The 18,292-nt window shown below is 49.0% G+C and overlaps 1 protein-coding gene across 1 annotated transcript in view; it reads right to left on the reverse strand.

The window, feature by feature from the left end:
* Positions 1 to 18,292, reverse strand: part of KCNH2 (potassium voltage-gated channel subfamily H member 2) — a 228,966-nt gene that overhangs the window by 98,096 nt on the left and 112,578 nt on the right. Inside the window, exons 3-5 of the mRNA XM_044294760.1 lie at positions 14,175 to 14,336; positions 6,365 to 6,802; positions 376 to 590 (exon numbers count right to left, since the gene is read on the reverse strand). Coding sequence (XP_044150695.1) covers positions 376 to 590; positions 6,365 to 6,802; positions 14,175 to 14,336 — 815 coding nt within the window. The remainder of the gene's footprint in view (positions 1 to 375; positions 591 to 6,364; positions 6,803 to 14,174; positions 14,337 to 18,292) is intronic.

Genomic DNA, 18,292 nt, shown 5'->3' on the forward strand with positions numbered 1-18,292 from the left:
CTGCAGATGATTGGGCCCTGGTCTCCAGCAGATGATTGGGCCCTGGTCTACTGCAGATAATTGGGCCCTTGTCTCCTACAGGTGATTGGGCCCTTGTCTCCTGCAGATGATTGGGACATTGATTCCTTGCATTTGTTGTAAAGACAGGTCTACCTTACTTTGGCATAAAGATCCGACTCTCTACCATGACCGGTCCTCAGCACATTATCCATGTCAAAGGTCACTCAGATCTTATAATGCAGATCAATCAATCGGAAACCAGAATCATCATATCCAGAGCCGTCACACATCTATCCTCAACATTATACATCTACGCATTGCACATCTTGACAATTGCCCTCCCATATACAGTATTGGGGTAAGTCAACGTCCTACCTGCGTGACCTTCTCCGTCACATTGTGAGTTCGGTCCTTCAGCTTGGTGGGGGCAATAATCTCCTTTTCGTTGGACGGTGACACGAGGAACGAATCCCCCTTAAAGTCCACAAAGTTGAGGGTGATCTGCGGGATCTTACTGATGGTCCTGTACTTCATGAGGTCAGAGTCTGATGTGGAGTTCAGGAGGTTCATCCGCACGTTGTTCGTGGCACCTATAGAGAGGAGAACCGGTGAGACCAGACCGTACCAAGACCTACTACATGGGCCAAGGTGGTTGTCACACTTAAAGGTGGATCTCATTAGCAACGTAGAAAATATATGAGACAGCAGCTGCGAAGGGCAGAGGACTGCACCCGCATGGGCACAAGTCGCATGAGGGTGAGTCAAAGGCAAAAGTCGCATGTTCCTGTGCAGCTGAAGTCCTTATGCTGTCTGACCCTAAAGCAAGCATGTCATGAGGATATATTAGGGTCACCGTTCTGTGTACCGGACTGGACAGGTGCAGAGGACGCAGATGGGCAGCACCGCCATGTAACATATACGCCCGGTGCCGCCCAGTTGCTGCATCTCTGTAAATCTCCCTCAATGCGGCCGGATATGGGGCCAGATCTCATCTCAGCTGAGGCTTCATTACCACAAGCCAGAAACATGAGGCAACCAATTAATTAGGGGGTAACAGGATTAGCGGCCGCTCGCTGGCGGCTTCTGATCGGTGTAATCAGTCCTGACTTAATCTCCAGGCATTTAGGACTCACGGATCATTAACCCATTAATTGTCTGGTTTTATGCCAGGCTGAATGAGAAGGATTTATAATGCAGGGTTATTAGAGACGCAAGAGAGGTGAGAGATGGGCCGACAACATGAGAGGGGGCCGACAACAAGAGAAAGGGGCCGACAACATGAGAGATGGGCCGACAACATGAGAGATGGGCCGACAACATGAGAGATGGGCCGACAACATGAGAGATGGGCCGACAACATGAGAGATGGGCCGACAACAAGAGATGGGGGCCCACAACATGAGAGATGAGCCGACAACAAGAGAGATGGGCCGACAACATGAGAGAGGGACCGACAACATGAGAGGGGGCCGACAACAAGAGAGAGGGGCCGACAACATGAGAGATGGGCCGACAACAAGAGAGAGGGGCCGACAACAAGAGAGAGGGGCCGACAACATGAGAGATGGGCCGACAACATGAGAGACGGGCCGACAACATGAGAGAGGGGCCGACAACATGAGATTGGGGCCGACAACAAGAGGGGGGGGCTGACAACATGAGAGACGGGCCGACAACATGAGAGACGGGCCGACAACAAGAGGGGGGGGGGGCTGACAACATGAGAGAGGGGCCGACAACAAGAGGGGGGCCGACAACATGAGAGATGGGCCGACAACAAGAGAGATGGGTCGACAACAAGAGAGATGGGCCGACAACAAGAGAGATGGGCCGACAACAAGAGAGATGGGCCGACAACAAGAGAGATGGGCCGACAACAAGAGAGATGGGCCGACAACATGAGAGATGGGCCGACAACATGAGAGATGGGCCGACAACATGAGAGAGGGGCCGACAACATGAGAGAGGGGCCGACAACATGAGAGAGGGGCCGACAACATGAGAGAGGGGCCGACAACATGAGAGATGGGCCGACAACATGAGAGATGGGCCGACAACATGAGAGATGGGCCGACAACATGAGAGATGGGCCGACAACATGAGAGAGGGGCCGACAACAAGAGATGGGGGCCCACAACATGAGAGATGGGCCGACAACAAGAGAGATGGGCCGACAACATGAGAGAGGGACCGACAACATGAGAGGGGGGCCGACAACCAGAGAGATGGGCCGACAACATGAGAGGGGGCCGACAACAAGAGAGAGGGGCCGACAACAAGAGAGAGGGGCCGACAACATGAGAGATGGGCCGACAACATGAGAGACGGGCCGACAACATGAGAGAGGGGCCGACAACATGAGATTGGGGCCGACAACAAGAGGGGGGGGGGGCTGACAACATGAGAGACGGGCCGACAACAAGAGAGGGGGGCCGACAACAAGAGGGGGGGGGGCTGACAACATGAGAGAGGGGCCGACAACAAGAGGGGGGCCGACAACATGAGAGATGGGCCGACAACAAGAGAGATGGGCCGACAACATGAGAGAGGGGCCGACAACAAGAGAGATGGGCCGACAACAAGAGAGATGGGCCGACAACATGAGAGATGGGCCGACAACATGAGAGATGGGCCGACAACATGAGAGAGGGGCCGACAACATGAGAGAGGGGCCGACAACATGAGAGAGGGGCCGACAACATGAGAGATGGGCCGACAACATGAGAGATGGGCCGACAACATGAGAGATGGGCCGACAACATGAGAGATAGGCCGACAACATGAGAGATGGGCCGACAACATGAGAGAGGGGCCGACAACAAGAGAGATGGGCCGACAACATGAGAGATGGGCCGACAACATGAGAGAGGGGCCGACAACATGAGAGAGGGGCCGACAACATGAGAGAGGGGCCGACAACAAGAGATGGGCCGACAACATGAGAGATGGGCCGACAACATGAGAGATGGGCCGACAACATGAGAGATGGGCCGACAACAAGAGAGGGGGGCCGACAACAAGAGAGAGGGACCGAAAACATGAGAGATGGGCCGACAACATGAGAGATGGGCCGACAACATGAGAGATGGGCCGACAACATGAGAGATGGGCCGACAACATGAGAGAGGGGCCGACAACATGAGAGATGGGCCGACAACATGAGAGATGGGCCGACAACATGAGAGATGGGCCGACAACATGAGAGAGGGGCCGACAACATGAGAGAGGGGCCGACAACAAGAGATGGGCCGACAACATGAGAGATGGGCCGACAACAAGAGAGATGGGCCGACAACAAGAGAGAGGGACCGACAACATGAGAGATGGGCCGACAACATGAGAGATGGGCCGACAACATGAGAGAGGGGCCGATAACATGAGAGAGGGGCCGACAACATGAGAGAGGGGCCGACAACATGAGAGAGGGGCCGACAACATGAGAGATGGGCCGACAACATGAGAGATGGGCCGACAACAGAGAGGGGCCGACAACATGAGAGATGGGCCGACAACAAGAGAGATGGGCCGACAACATGAGAGATGGGCCGACAACATGAGAGAGGGGCCGACAACATGAGAGAGGGGCCGACAACAAGAGATGGGCCGACAACATGAGAGATGGGCCGACAACATGAGAGATGGGCCGACAACATGAGAGATGGGCCGACAACAAGAGAGGGGGGCCGACAACAAGAGAGAGGGACCGAAAACATGAGAGATGGGCCGACAACATGAGAGATGGGCCGACAACATGAGAGATGGGCCGACAACATGAGAGATGGGCCGACAACATGAGAGAGGGGCCGACAACATGAGAGATGGGCCGACAACAAGAGAGATGGGCCGACAACATGAGAGATGGGCCGACAACATGAGAGAGGGGCCGACAACATGAGAGAGGGGCCGACAACAAGAGATGGGCCGACAACATGAGAGATGGGCCGACAACAAGAGAGATGGGCCGACAACAAGAGAGAGGGACCGACAACATGAGAGATGGGCCGACAACATGAGAGATGGGCCGACAACATGAGAGATGGGCCGACAACATGAGAGAGGGGCCGATAACATGAGAGAGGGGCCGACAACATGAGAGAGGGGCCGACAACATGAGAGAGGGGCCGACAACATGAGAGATGGGCCGACAACATGAGAGATGGGCCGACAACAGAGAGGGGCCGACAACATGAGAGATGGGCCGACAACAAGAGAGATGGGCCGACAACATGAGAGATGGGCCGACAACATGAGAGAGGGGCCGACAACATGAGAGAGGGGCCGACAACAAGAGATGGGCCGACAACATGAGAGATGGGCCGACAACATGAGAGATGGGCCGACAACATGAGAGATGGGCCGACAACAAGAGAGGGGGGCCGACAACATGAGAGATGGGCCGACAACATGAGAGATGGGCCGACAACATGAGAGATGGCCCGACAACATGAGAGATGGGCCGACAACATGAGAGATGGGCCGACAACATGAGAGATGGGCCGACAACATGAGAGAGGGGCCGACAACATGAGAGATGGGCCGACAACATGAGAGATGGGCCGACAACATGAGAGATGGGCCGACAACATGAGAGAGGGGCCGACAACATGAGAGAGGGGCCGACAACAAGAGATGGGCCGACAACATGAGAGATGGGCCGACAACAAGAGAGATGGGCCGACAACAAGAGAGAGGGACCGACAACATGAGAGATGGGCCGACAACATGAGAGATGGGCCGACAACATGAGAGATGGGCTGACAACATGAGAGATGGGCCGACAACATGAGAGATGGGCCGACAACATGAGAGATGGGCCGACAACATGAGAGATGGGCCGATAACATGAGAGGGGGGCTGACAACATGAGAGATGGGCCGATAACATGAGAGGGGGGCTGACAACATGAGAGATGGGCCGACAACATGAGAGAGGGGGGCGACAACATAACCACCAAATGTAATGATGGAAATTTATTTGACACAGAGTACGAAAATGGACGAGGAGTTTTGTATTATCTTATAACTTGTGTGGGACATCTGATACTGTTATGGGGGCGCTGTGGATGTCATTGTTATGGGGGCGCTGTGGATGTCACTGTTATGCAGGCACTGTGGGTGTCACTGTTATGGGGGCACTGTGGATGTCACTGTTATGGGGGCGCTGTGGATGTCATTGTTATGGGAGCGCTGTAGATGTCACTGTTATGGGAGCGCTGTGATGTCACTGTTATGGGAGCGCTGTGATGTCACTGTTATGGGGACAATGTGGATGTCACTGTTATGGGGCACTGTGGATGTCACTGTTATTGGGGCACTGTGGATGTCACTGTTATGGGGCACTGTGGATGTCACTGTTATTGGGGCACTGTGGATGTCACTGTTATGGGGACACTGTGGATGTCACTGCTATGGGGACACTGTGGAGGTCACTGTTATGGGGGCGCTGTGGATGTCATTGTTATGGGGTCACTGTGGATGTCACTGTTATGCAGGCACTGTGGGTGTCACTGTTATGGGGGCACTGTGGATGTCACTGTTATGGGGGCGCTGTGGATGTCATTGTTATGGGAGCGCTGTAGATGTCACTGTTATGGGAGCGCTGTGATGTCACTGTTATGGGAGCGCTGTGATGTCACTGTTATGGGGACAATGTGGATGTCACTGTTATGGGGCACTGTGGATGTCACTGTTATTGGGGCACTGTGGATGTCACTGTTATGGGGACACTGTGGATGTCACTGTTATGGGGACACTGTGGATGTCACTGTTATGGGGGCACTGTGGATGTGACTGTTATGGGGGCACTGTGGATGTCACTGTTATTGGGGCACTGTGGATGTCACTGTTATGGGGGCACTGTGGATGTCACTGTTATGGGGGCACTGTGGATGTGACTAGAGATGAGCGAACTTCTGTTTTAAGTTCGGCGTCTAAAGTTCGGGGGCGGGTTACCGGAGAATCCCGATCTGGAACCGGATATGGATTCCGACTTCCGTTGTGGTCCGTGGTAGCGGAATCAATAATGGCCGATTATTGATTCCGCTACCACGGACCACAACGGAAGTCGGAATCCATATCCGGTTCCAGATCGGGATTCTCCGCTAACCCGCCCCCGAACTTTAGACGCCGAACTTAAAACAGAAGTTCGCTCATCTCTAGATGTGACTGTTATGGGGGCACTGTGGATGTGACTGTTATGGGGGCACTGTGGATGTCACTGTTATGGGGGCATTGTGGATGTGACTGTTATGGGGGCACTGTGGATGTGACTGTTATGGGGGCACTGTGGATGTCACTGTTATTGGGGCACTGTGGATGTCACTGTTATGGGGGCACTGTGGACACCCAGCTGTAGAGCATTGTACCTGTGCTAGAGTTACGCTTCCGAAACTTCTTGTCCAAGTCGACCTTCATGGCCTCTATGTCATCCACGGAAGAGGCCCTGCGGATGCTGTAGAAGCTTTCCCGGGAGCGGGTGCGGGTCAGGCTACAGTTAGAGAAGGACATATCCAGGTTGAGGTGGTCCTTGTCCGCCCGGGGAGAAGACTGCACTGCAGGATCTTTGCTGCCATCCTCCTCCCTCTTAGGCAATGTGCCACTGATCAGTGCCTGCTGGTCCTCTGGCCGACAGCCCACACAGTTATCCACCGGAGCGACGGTCACATCCTCCAAAGCCATAGAGTCACTGCTGTGCTTGGAGAGGTCGACCACCACGACATCAGGGTCCTCCTGGGGTAGGGACTGCTTACTGCTGGTCAGCGTCAGCAATGCAGGGAACTTCAGTCTGAAGGACTTTCCTCTACCTGGAAGAAAACAGCACAACATTAGAGACAGGTAATGTGCAGGACTCAAGGGGCAGGTTATATACAGGACTCAAGGGGCAGGTTATATACAGGACTCAAGGGGCAGGTTATATACAGGACTCAAGGGGCAGGTTATATACAGGACTCAAGGGGCAGGTTATATACAGGACATAGGGGCAGGTTATATACAGGACATAGGGGCAGGTTATATACAGGACATAGGGGCAGGTTATATACAGGACATAGGGGCAGGTTATATACAGGACATAGGGGCAGGTTATATACAGGACATAGGGGCAGGTTATATACAGGACATAGGGGCAGGTTATATACAGTACATAAGGGCAGGTTATACAGAGGATGCAGGGGGCAGGATATATACAGGACATAAGGGCAGGTTATACAGAGGATGCACGGGGCAGGTTATATACAAGACATAAGGGGCAGGTTATACAGAGGATGCACGGGGCAGGTTATATACAGGATATAAGGGCAGGTCATACAGAGGATGCACGGGGCAGGTTATATACAGGATATAAGGGCAGGTCATACAGAGGATGCACGGGGCAGGTTATATACAGGATATAAGGGCAGGTTATATACAGGACATAGGGGGAGGTTATATACAGGACATAGGGGCAGGTTATATACAGGACATAAGGGCAGGTTATATACAGTACATAAGGGCAGGTTATACAGAGGATGCAGGGGGCAGGATATATACAGGACATAAGGGCAGGTTATATACAGGAGATAAGGGCAGGTTATATTATAGAGGATGCACAGGGCAGGTTATATACAGGACATAGGGCCAGGTTATACAGAGGATGCACAAGGCAGGGATGCACAGGGCAGGTTATACAGAGGATGCACGGGGCAGGTTATATACAGGACATAAGGGCAGGTTATATACAGGACATAGGGGCAGGTCATACAGAGGATGCACGGGGCAGGTTATATACAGGACATAAGGGCAGGTTATATACAGGACATAGGGGCAGGTCATACAGAGGATGCACGGGGCAGGTTATATACAGGATATAAGGGCAGGTTATACAGAGGATGCACGGGGCAGGTTATATACAGGACATAAGGGCAGGTTATATACAGGACATAGGGGCAGGTCATACAGAGGATGCACGGGGCAGGTTTTATACAGGATATAAGGGCAGGTTAAACAAAGGATGCAGGGGGCAGGTTATATGCAGGACATAAGGGCAGGTTATATACCGTACATAAGGGCAGGTTATACAGAGGATGCACGGGGCAGGTTATATGCAGGACATAAGGGCAGGTTATATACAGGACATAGGGGAAGATTATATACAGGACATAAGGGCAGGTTATACAGAGGATGCAGGGGGCAGGATATATACAGGACATAAGGGCAGGTTATATACAGGAGATAAGGGCAGGTTATATTATAGAGGATGCACAGGGCAGGTTATATACAGGACATAGGGCCAGGTTATACAGAGGATGCACAAGGCAGGGATGCACAGGGCAGGTTATACAAAGGATGCAGGGGGCAGGTTATATACAGGATATAAGGGCAGGTCATACAGAGGATGCAGGGGGCAGGTTATATACAGGACATAAGGGCAGGTCATACAGAGGATGCACAGGGCAGGTCATACAGAGGATGCACAGGGCAGGTCATACAGAGGATGCACAGGGCAGGTTATACAAAGGATGCAGGGGGCAGGTTATATACAGGACATAAGGGCAGGTCATACAGAGGATGCAGGGGGCAGGTTATATACAGGATATAAGGGCAGGTCATACAGAGGATGCACGGGGCAGGTTATATACAGGACATAAGGGCAGGTTATATACAGGACATAGGGGCAGGTCATACAGAGGATGCACGGGGCAGGTTTTATACAGGATATAAGGGCAGGTTATACAAAGGATGCAGGGGGCAGGTTATATACCGTACATAAGGGCAGGTTATACAGAGGATGCACGGGGCAGGTTATATGCAGGACATAAGGGCAGGTTATACAGAGGATGCACGGGGCAGGTTATATGCAGGACATAAGGGCAGGTTATACAGAGGATGCACGGGGCAGGTTATATACAGGATATAAGGGCAGGTCATACAGAGGATGCACGGGGCAGGTTATATACAGGACATAAGGGCAGGTTATATACAGGACATAGGGGCAGGTCATACAGAGGATGCCCGAGCAGGTTTTATACAGGATATAAGGGCAGGTTATACAAAGGATGCAGGGGGCAGGTTATATACCGTACATAAGGGCAGGTTATACAGAGGATGCAGGGGGCAGGTTATATGCAGGACATAAGGGCAGGTTATACAGAGGATGCAGGGGGCAGGTTATATACCGTACATAAGAGCAGGTTAAACAGAGGATGCACAGGGCAGGTTATATACCGTACATAAGAGCAGGTTATACAGAGGATGTAGGGGGCAGGTTATATACCGTACATAAGAGCAGGTTAAACAGAGGATGCACGGGGCAGGTTATATGCAGGACATAAGGGCAGGTTATACAGAGGATGCACGGGGCAGGTTATATACAGGATATAAAGGCAGGTTATACAGAGGATGCACGAGGCAGGTTATATACCGTACGTAAGGGCAGGTTATACAGAGGATGCACGGGGCAGGTTATATGCAGGACATAAGGGCAGGTTATACAGAGGATGCACAGGGCGGGTTATACAGAGGATGCACAGGGCGGGTTATACAGAGGATGCACAGGGCGGGTTATACAGAGGATGCACAGGGCGGGTTATACAGAGGATGCACGGGGCAGGTTATTTACAGGACATAAGGGCAGGTTATACATAAAACAGAAAAAGTGAACTACAGGTTGAGTGCAAGACACAGGAAACGCAGGAGATACTGCACATGGCAGGGTGCACAGAGGACACACAGAATAGGGCTGGTCATACTCAGGTGGCTGTTGCAGGAATGCTTGCTTACCCAACCACTGTTTCTCTAAAACCCCTCATGCTTGTCTCGGCCAAGTATGCATGTGTCCTAAATAGGGAGGGGGGAGTAAGCCGATGCCAGACACCTCCAGTGGCACTTTATATCCCGGAGAACAGAAGGATTGGGCATTCTGAAGTCCAATTGCCCGATCCTTTTCTCCCGGTTAAGAGACAATCAGGAAGCCCCCAAATATATCTAATTGTTGGCCAGTCCTGATGAAATTGTTGTAATAGGGATAGCCAGCTTTAGAGTTAAGATATGTAAGATGCAGATAAAAGAGAAAACAAAGTAGGTAAAGGGTTATGTGCAGGAGACATCGAGAAAGAGGTAAAGTGCAGGACATGAGGAAGGGGTAATGTGCAGGACATGAGAAAGAGATAAAGTGCAGAACATGAGGAAGGGGTAATGTGCAGGACATGAGGAAGGGGTAATGTGCAGGACATGAGGAAGGGGTAATGTGCAGGACATGAGGAAGGGGTAATGTGCAGAACATGAGGAAGGGGTAATGTGCAGGACATGAGGAAGAGGTAATGTGCAGGACATGAGGAAGAGGTAATGTGCAGACATGAGGAAGAGGAAGGTGCAACATGAGGAGGGGTAAGGTGCAGAACATGAGGAAGGGGTAATGTGCAGGACATGAGGAAGAAGTAATGTGCAGGACATGAGGAAGGGTAATGTGCAGAACATGAGGAAGGGGTAATGTGCAGAACATGAGGAAGGGGTAATGTGCAGGACATGAGGAAGGGGTAATGTGCAGGACATGAGGAAGAAGTAATGTGCAGGACATGAGGAAGGGGTATGTGCAGAACATGAGGAAGGGGTAATGTGCAGGACATGAGGAAGGGGTAATGTGCAGGACATGAGGAAGGGGTAATGTGCAGGACATGAGGAAGGGTAATGTGCAGAACATGAGGAAGGGGTAATGTGCAGAACATGAGGAAGGGGTAATGTGCAGGACATGAGGAAGGGGTAATGTGCAGGACATGAGGAAAGGGGTAATGTGCAGAACATGAGGAAGGGGTAATGTGCAGAACATGAGGAAGGGGGAATGTGCAGGACATGAGGAAGAGGAAGGGGTAATGTGCAGGACATGAGGAAGAGGTAATGTGCAGGACATGAGGAAGAAGTAATGTGCAGGACATGAGGAAGAGGTAATGTGCAGGACATGAGGAAGAGGTAATGTGCAGGACATGAGGAAGAGGTAATGTGCAGGACATGAGGAAGGGGTAATGTGCAGGACATGAGGAAGGGGTAATGTGCAGGACATGAGGAAGGGGTAATGTGCAGAACATGAGGAAGGGGTAATGTGCAGGACATGAGGAAGAGGAAGGGGTAATGTGCAGGACATGAGGAAGAGGAAGGGGTAATGTGCAGGACATGAGGAAGAAGTAATGTGCAGGACATGAGGAAGAGGTAATGTGCAGGACATGAGGAAGAGGTAAAGTGCAGAACATGAGGAAGGGGTAATGTGCAGGACATGAGGAAGGGGTAATGTGCAGGACATGAGGAAGAGGTAAAGTGCAGAACATGAGGAAGGGGTAATGTGCAGGACATGAGGAAGGGGTAATGTGCAGGACATGAGGAAGAGGAAGGGGTAATGTGCAGGACATGAGGAAGAAGTAATGTGCAGGACATGAGGAAGGGGTAATGTGCAGGACATGAGGAAGGGGTAATGTGCAGAACATGAGGAAGGGGTAATGTGCAGAACATGAGGAAGGGGTAATGTGCAGAACATGAGGAAGGGGTAATGTGCAGGACATGAGGAAGGGGTAATGTGCAGGACATGAGGAAGGGATAATGTGCAGGACATGAGGAAGGGGGTAATGTGCAGGACATGAGGAAAGGGTAATGTGCAGGACATGAGGAAGGGGTAATGTGCAGAACATGAGGAAGGGGTAATGTGCAGAACATGAGGAAGGGGTAATGTGCAGGACATGAGGAAGAGGAAGGGGTAATGTGCAGGACATGAGGAAGAAGTAATGTGCAGGACATGAGGAAGAGGTAATGTGCAGGACATGAGGAAGAGGTAATGTGCAGGACATGAGGAAGGGGTAATGTGCAGGACATGAGGAAGGGGTAATGTGCAGGACATGAGGAAGGGGTAATGTGCAGTACATGAGGAAGGGGTAATGTGCAGTACATGAGGAAGGGGTAATGTGCAGGACATGAGGAAGGGGTAATGTGCAGGACATGAGGAAGGGGTAATGTGCAGGACATGAGGAAGAGGTAATGTGCAGGACATGAGGAAGAGGTAATGTGCAGGGCATGAGGAAGGGGTAATGTGCAGGCAGGGCATGAGGAAGGGGTAATGTGCAGGGCATGAGGAAGGGGTAATGTGCAGGACATGAGGAAGGGGTAATGTGCAGGACATGAGGAAGAGGTAAAGTGCAGAACATGAGGAAGGGGTAATGTGCAGGACATGAGGAAGAGGTAAAGTGCAGAACATGAGGAAGGGGTAATGTGCAGGACATGAGGAAGGGGTAATGTGCAGGACATGAGGAAGGGGTAATGTGCAGGACATGAGGAAGGGGTAATGTGCAGAACATGAGGAAGGGGTAATGTGCAGAACATGAGGAAGGGGTAATGTGCAGGACATGAGGAAGAGGAAGGGGTAATGTGCAGGACATGAGGAAGAAGTAATGTGCAGGACATGAGGAAGAGGTAATGTGCAGGACATGAGGAAGGGGTAATGTGCAGGACATGAGGAAGGGGTAATGTGCAGGACATGAGGAAGGGGTAATGTGCAGGAAATGAGGAAGGGGTAATGTGCAGGACATGAGGAAGGGGTAATGTGCAGAACATGAGGAAGGGGTAATGTGCAGGACATGAGGAAGGGGTAATGTGCAGGACATGAGGAAGGGGTAATGTGCAGGACATGAGGAAGAGGTAATGTGCAGGACATAAGGAAGAGGTAATGTGCAGGACATGAGGAAGGGGTAATGTGCAGGACATGAGGAAGGGGTAATGTGCAGGACATGAGGAAGGGGTAATGTGCAGGACATGAGGAAGGGGTAATGTGCAGAACATGAGGAAGGGGTAATGTGCAGAACATGAGGAAGGGGTAATGTGCAGGACATGAGGAAGAGGAAGGGGTAATGTGCAGGACATGAGGAAGAAGTAATGTGCAGGACATGAGGAAGAGGTAATGTGCAGGACATGAGGAAGGGGTAATGTGCAGGACATGAGGAAGGGGTAATGTGCAGGAAATGAGGAAGGGGTAATGTGCAGGACATGAGGAAGGGGTAATGTGCAGGACATGAGGAAGGGGTAATGTGCAGGACATGAGGAAGGGGTAATGTGCAGGACATGAGGAAGGGGTAATGTGCAGGACATGAGGAAGAGGTAATGTGCAGGACATGAGGAAGGGGTAATGTGCAGGACATGAGGAAGAGGTAATGTGCAGGGCATGAGGAAGGGGTAATGTGCAGGGCATGAGGAAGAGGTAATGTGCAGAACATGAGGAAGAGGTAATGTGCAGGACACGAGGAAGGGGTAATGTGCAGGACACGAGGAAGGGGTAATGTGCAGGACATGAGGAAGGGGTAATGTGCAGGACATGAGGAAGGGGTAATGTGCAGAACATGAGGAAGGGGTAATGTGCAGAACATGAGGAAGGGGTAATGTGCAGGACATGAGGAAGAGGAAGTGGTAATGTGCAGGACATGAGGAAGAAGTAATGTGCAGGACATGAGGAAGAGGTAATGTGCAGGACATGAGGAAGGGGTAATGTGCAGGACATGAGGAAGAAGTAATGTGCAGGACATGAGGAAGAGGTAATGTGCAGGACATGAGGAAGAGGTAATGTGCAGGACATGAGGAAGAAGTAATGTGCAGGACATGAGGAAGAGGTAATGTGCAGGACATGAGGAAGAGGTAATGTGCAGGACGTGAGGAAGAGGTAATGTGCAGGGCGTGAGGAAGGGGTAATGTGCAGGACATGAGGAAGGGGTAATGTGCAGGACATGAGGAAGGGGTAATGTGCAGGACATGAGGAAGGGGTAATGTGCAGAACATGAGGAAGAGGTAATGTGCAGGACATGAGGAAGGGGTAATGTGCAGGACATGAGGAAGAGGAAGGGGTAATGTGCAGGACATGAGGAAGGGGTAATGTGCAGGACATGAGGAAGGGGTAATGTGCAGGACATGAGGAAGGGGTAATGTGCAGGACATGAGGAAGGGGTAATGTGCAGGACATGAGGAAGGGGTAATGTGCAGGACATGAGGAAGAGGTAATGTGCAGGGCATGAGGAAGGGGTAATGTGCAGGGCATGAGGAAGAGGTGATGCATGACTTGAGAGCTCTGTGTATGACACAAGAAGACGATATGCAGGGAGGAAATACAGGAACAGCAATGGGAAATGCACACGGCTTCAGGAGGAGGGGTTCATTAATGGCATGTAGTGCAGCTACCTGACGGGAACCAATGTGATTGAACCCGGTGATTGGAGTTCTTGGTCGGTGAGGTCAGATGATCCTTCTCCATCACCACCTCAAAGTTGAGGATAAACATGATGACGGCACCATCCTCATTCTTCACAGGGACCACGTCAACCAGACACAAGAAGCAGCTTCCTGCAGGCGACAGGAAGCAATGTGAGGAAACAAGAAGTCTTCTACATGGTCACACACCCTGCAGATGTCACCCCTATATCTAAAGCGGGGTTCCGATTTTATCACAGTTCCTTACAGTTTTCATGATCTCTGCTTGCTGTGAATAAAAACCTGTCTTGGTCATGTAATGATCATAAAAGACTATGGGCAGAGCTCTGATAACTGTAGCTGTGCACCTCGGTAACCATTACATTACCAGGATAAAGTTTATCAAATGACAGCAAGCACAGATCTTGAACATGAACATCTTGTAATGAACTGATACAGAATCTATATTAGAAATACAGTATTTTTCATAAAACAATAACTTTTCTTGGCTGAAATTGGGATATGTTATTGTGAGGGGGAAAAAAAAAATAGCAAAAATTGTGTAAATACAACTTAATAAATTCCCACCATGTTCCTGGGCCCCATAATCAGGCCAGACATGGGCCCACTAAGCAATCTTCTCACGGGGCAGCCTGACCCCAAAAACAAATGCAGAGGGCAGAAGGCAATTGTCAGAAGATTCTTCGGATTTACAAAACGTTGATGGTTGTCCTTGGCAACAGACAGCTTTTAGCTTTGTTCTGCGGTCAGACATGTGACCTAACAGCTGAGCGCTAACGGTATGACTGTCACCTGACCTCCCACAATGCACTGCTCTCCGAGACCAGGAAACCAGACGAATGCTGACTCTAGTTTTAAGAAATCGATGGAGGAGATAACACATTAGAAGTGAAAACCAGAACAAGAGAAACATAGTGAAGGAATCATAAAGCTGCCGAACATTGTATGCAGAGTTTAACCCGAAATATTGTAAAACGGAAGCTGTTTTTTAAATGCCATCTCCGAGGTATTCTTAAAGGGGACCTCTCCTGACAGGTCTGCATTACTGAACACTTGCACTCTGCATAGTATCATTCCTATGGGAAATAAATCAGTGGCTTGACAATGGGGTGTTACCTTTCTGCTTCTGCCAAAGAGGTGTATGAAGGGACACCCCCCCCCCCCCCAACTACTACCACCCACAAGGAATGGAGGAAGGGTACAACTTAGAATAACAAGAAAAGTACTACACATACTGTAGTTATAAGAAATACAATTATTTACTAGAAAAAACTGCCAGAAAGCAGAGAAATAAGTATGATTCTTGTAATTGCTGAATAATCAAAAAGGAAGCCCTTAGCGCAAACATACATAAAACAATAACACACTAGGGTTCATATCATATATATATATATAAAAATGGCGCGATATGTGAAACCCCTTCTACGAGTGACCCCGCAGCCATCACCAGTGTCACCATAAGGGACATTACCTGTGTGACCATCACATGAGCCCCATCCCCAGCCATACGGACAGTGAAGGGTCCGGACAGGCGCGTTGCTGCAGTCTGCTGACACAGAACAGGCCGAATTTCCTGTGAAAAGTTATATCTCAATTTTTGTGATCGGCGGACGGGACGCAGACTGGAGAGAGAACGGCGGGAAGACGGCGAGCGGCGACCGATGACACTGACTAGGAAGTCACCTGAGATTGTTCTCTACTAACCCAATTATACAAATCATAAATCAGCTTCTGTGTCAGCCTCCGCCGTCTGGATCACCTAATCTGCAGATCCGGAGGGAGCAGGAGGGATCTGTATTTAACCGGAAAACAAAAAGATCCAAGATCCGTCTACATAGAATCTAGGTATAGACTACATACCTACTGTATACCAGCCGTACATATATATTTATATACAGGAGATACCCAGGTTATACCAGCATGGTCCATATCACTATATACAGTAGATATATATCTTATACCAGCTGTACATATATAATTATATACAAGAGATGCCCAGGTTATACCAGCTGTACATATATAATTATATACAAGAGATGCCCAGGTTATACCAGCTGTACATATATAATTATATACAGGAGATACCCAGGTTATACCAGCTGTACATATATAATTATATACAGGAGATACCCAGGTTATACCAGCTGTACATATATAATTATATACAGGAGATACCCAGGTTATACCAGCTGTACATATATAATTATATCCAGGAGATGCCCAGGTTATACCAGCTGTACATATATAATTATATCCAGGAGATGCCCAGGTTATACCAGCTGTGCATATATAATTATATACAGGAGATGCCCAGGGTATACCAGCTGTGCATATATAATTATATACAGGAGATGCCCAGGTTATACCAGCTGTACATATATAATTATATACAGGAGATGCCCAGGTTATACCAGCTGTACATATATAATTATATACAGGAGATGCCCAGGTTATACCAGCTGTACATATATAATTATATACAGGAGATGCCCAGGTTATACCAGCTGTGCATATATAATTATATACAGGAGATGCCCAGGTTATACCAGCTGTACATAAATAATTATATACAGGAGATGCCCAGGTTATACCAGCTGTGCATATATAATTATATACAGGAGATGCCCAGGTTATACCAGCTGTGCATATATAATTATATCCAGGAGATGCCCAGGTTATACCAGCTGTACATATATAATTATATCCAGGAGATGCCCAGGTTATACCAGCTGTGCATATATAATTATATCCAGGAGATGCCCAGGTTATACCAGCTGTGCATATATAATTATATCCAGGAGATGCCCAGGTTATACCAGCTGTACATATATAATTATATACAGGAGATGCCCAGGTTATACCAGCTGTACATATATAATTATATACAGGAGATGCCCAGGTTATACCAGCTGTGCATATATAATTATATACAGGAGATGCCCAGGTTATACCAGCTGTACATATATAATTATATACAGGAGATGCCCAGGTTATACCAGCTGTACATATATAATTATATACAGGAGATGCCCAGGTTATACCAGCTGTGCATATATAATTATATACAGGAGATGCCCAGGTTATACCAGCTGTGCATATATAATTATATACAGGAGATGCCCAGGTTATACCAGCTGTACATATATAATTATATACAGGAGATGCCCAGGTTATACCAGCTGTACATATATAATTATATACAGGAGATGCCCAGGTTATACCAGCTGTGCATATATAATTATATACAGGAGATGCCCAGGTTATACCAGCTGTGCATATATAATTATATACAGGAGATGCCCAGGTTATACCAGCTGTACATAAATAATTATATACAGGAGATGCCCAGGTTATACCAGCTGTGCATATATAATTATATACAGGAGATGCCCAGGTTATACCAGCTGTACATATATAATTATATCCAGGAGATGCCCAGGTTATACCAGCTGTACATATATAATTATATCCAGGAGATGCCCAGGTTATACCAGCTGTGCATATATAATTATATCCAGGAGATGCCCAGGTTATACCAGCTGTGCATATATAATTATATACAGGAGATGCCCAGGTTATACCAGCTGTACATATATAATTATATACAGGAGATGCCCAGGTTATACCAGCTGTACATATATAATTATATACAGGAGATGCCCAGGTTATACCAGCTGTGCATATATAATTATATACAGGAGATGCCCAGGTTATACCAGCTGTACATATATAATTATATACAGGAGATGCCCAGGTTATACCAGCTGTACATATATAATTATATACAGGAGATGCCCAGGTTATACCAGCTGTGCATATATAATTATATACAGGAGATGCCCAGGTTATACCAGCTGTGCATATATAATTACAGTCAGCTCCATAAATATTGGGACACCAACACAATTCTAACATTTTGGGCTCTGTACTCTACCACAATGGATTTGAAATGAAACAAACAGATGTGCTTTACCTGCAGACTGTCAGCTTTACCTGCAGACTGTCAGCTTTACCTGCAGACTGTCAGCTTTACCTGCAGACTGTCAGCTGTAATTTGAGGGCATTTACATCCAAATCAGGTGAACGGT

This window comes from Bufo gargarizans, chromosome 5 (assembly GCF_014858855.1).
Source record: "Bufo gargarizans isolate SCDJY-AF-19 chromosome 5, ASM1485885v1, whole genome shotgun sequence".
In the NCBI taxonomy this organism is placed as follows: Eukaryota; Metazoa; Chordata; class Amphibia; order Anura; family Bufonidae; genus Bufo; species Bufo gargarizans.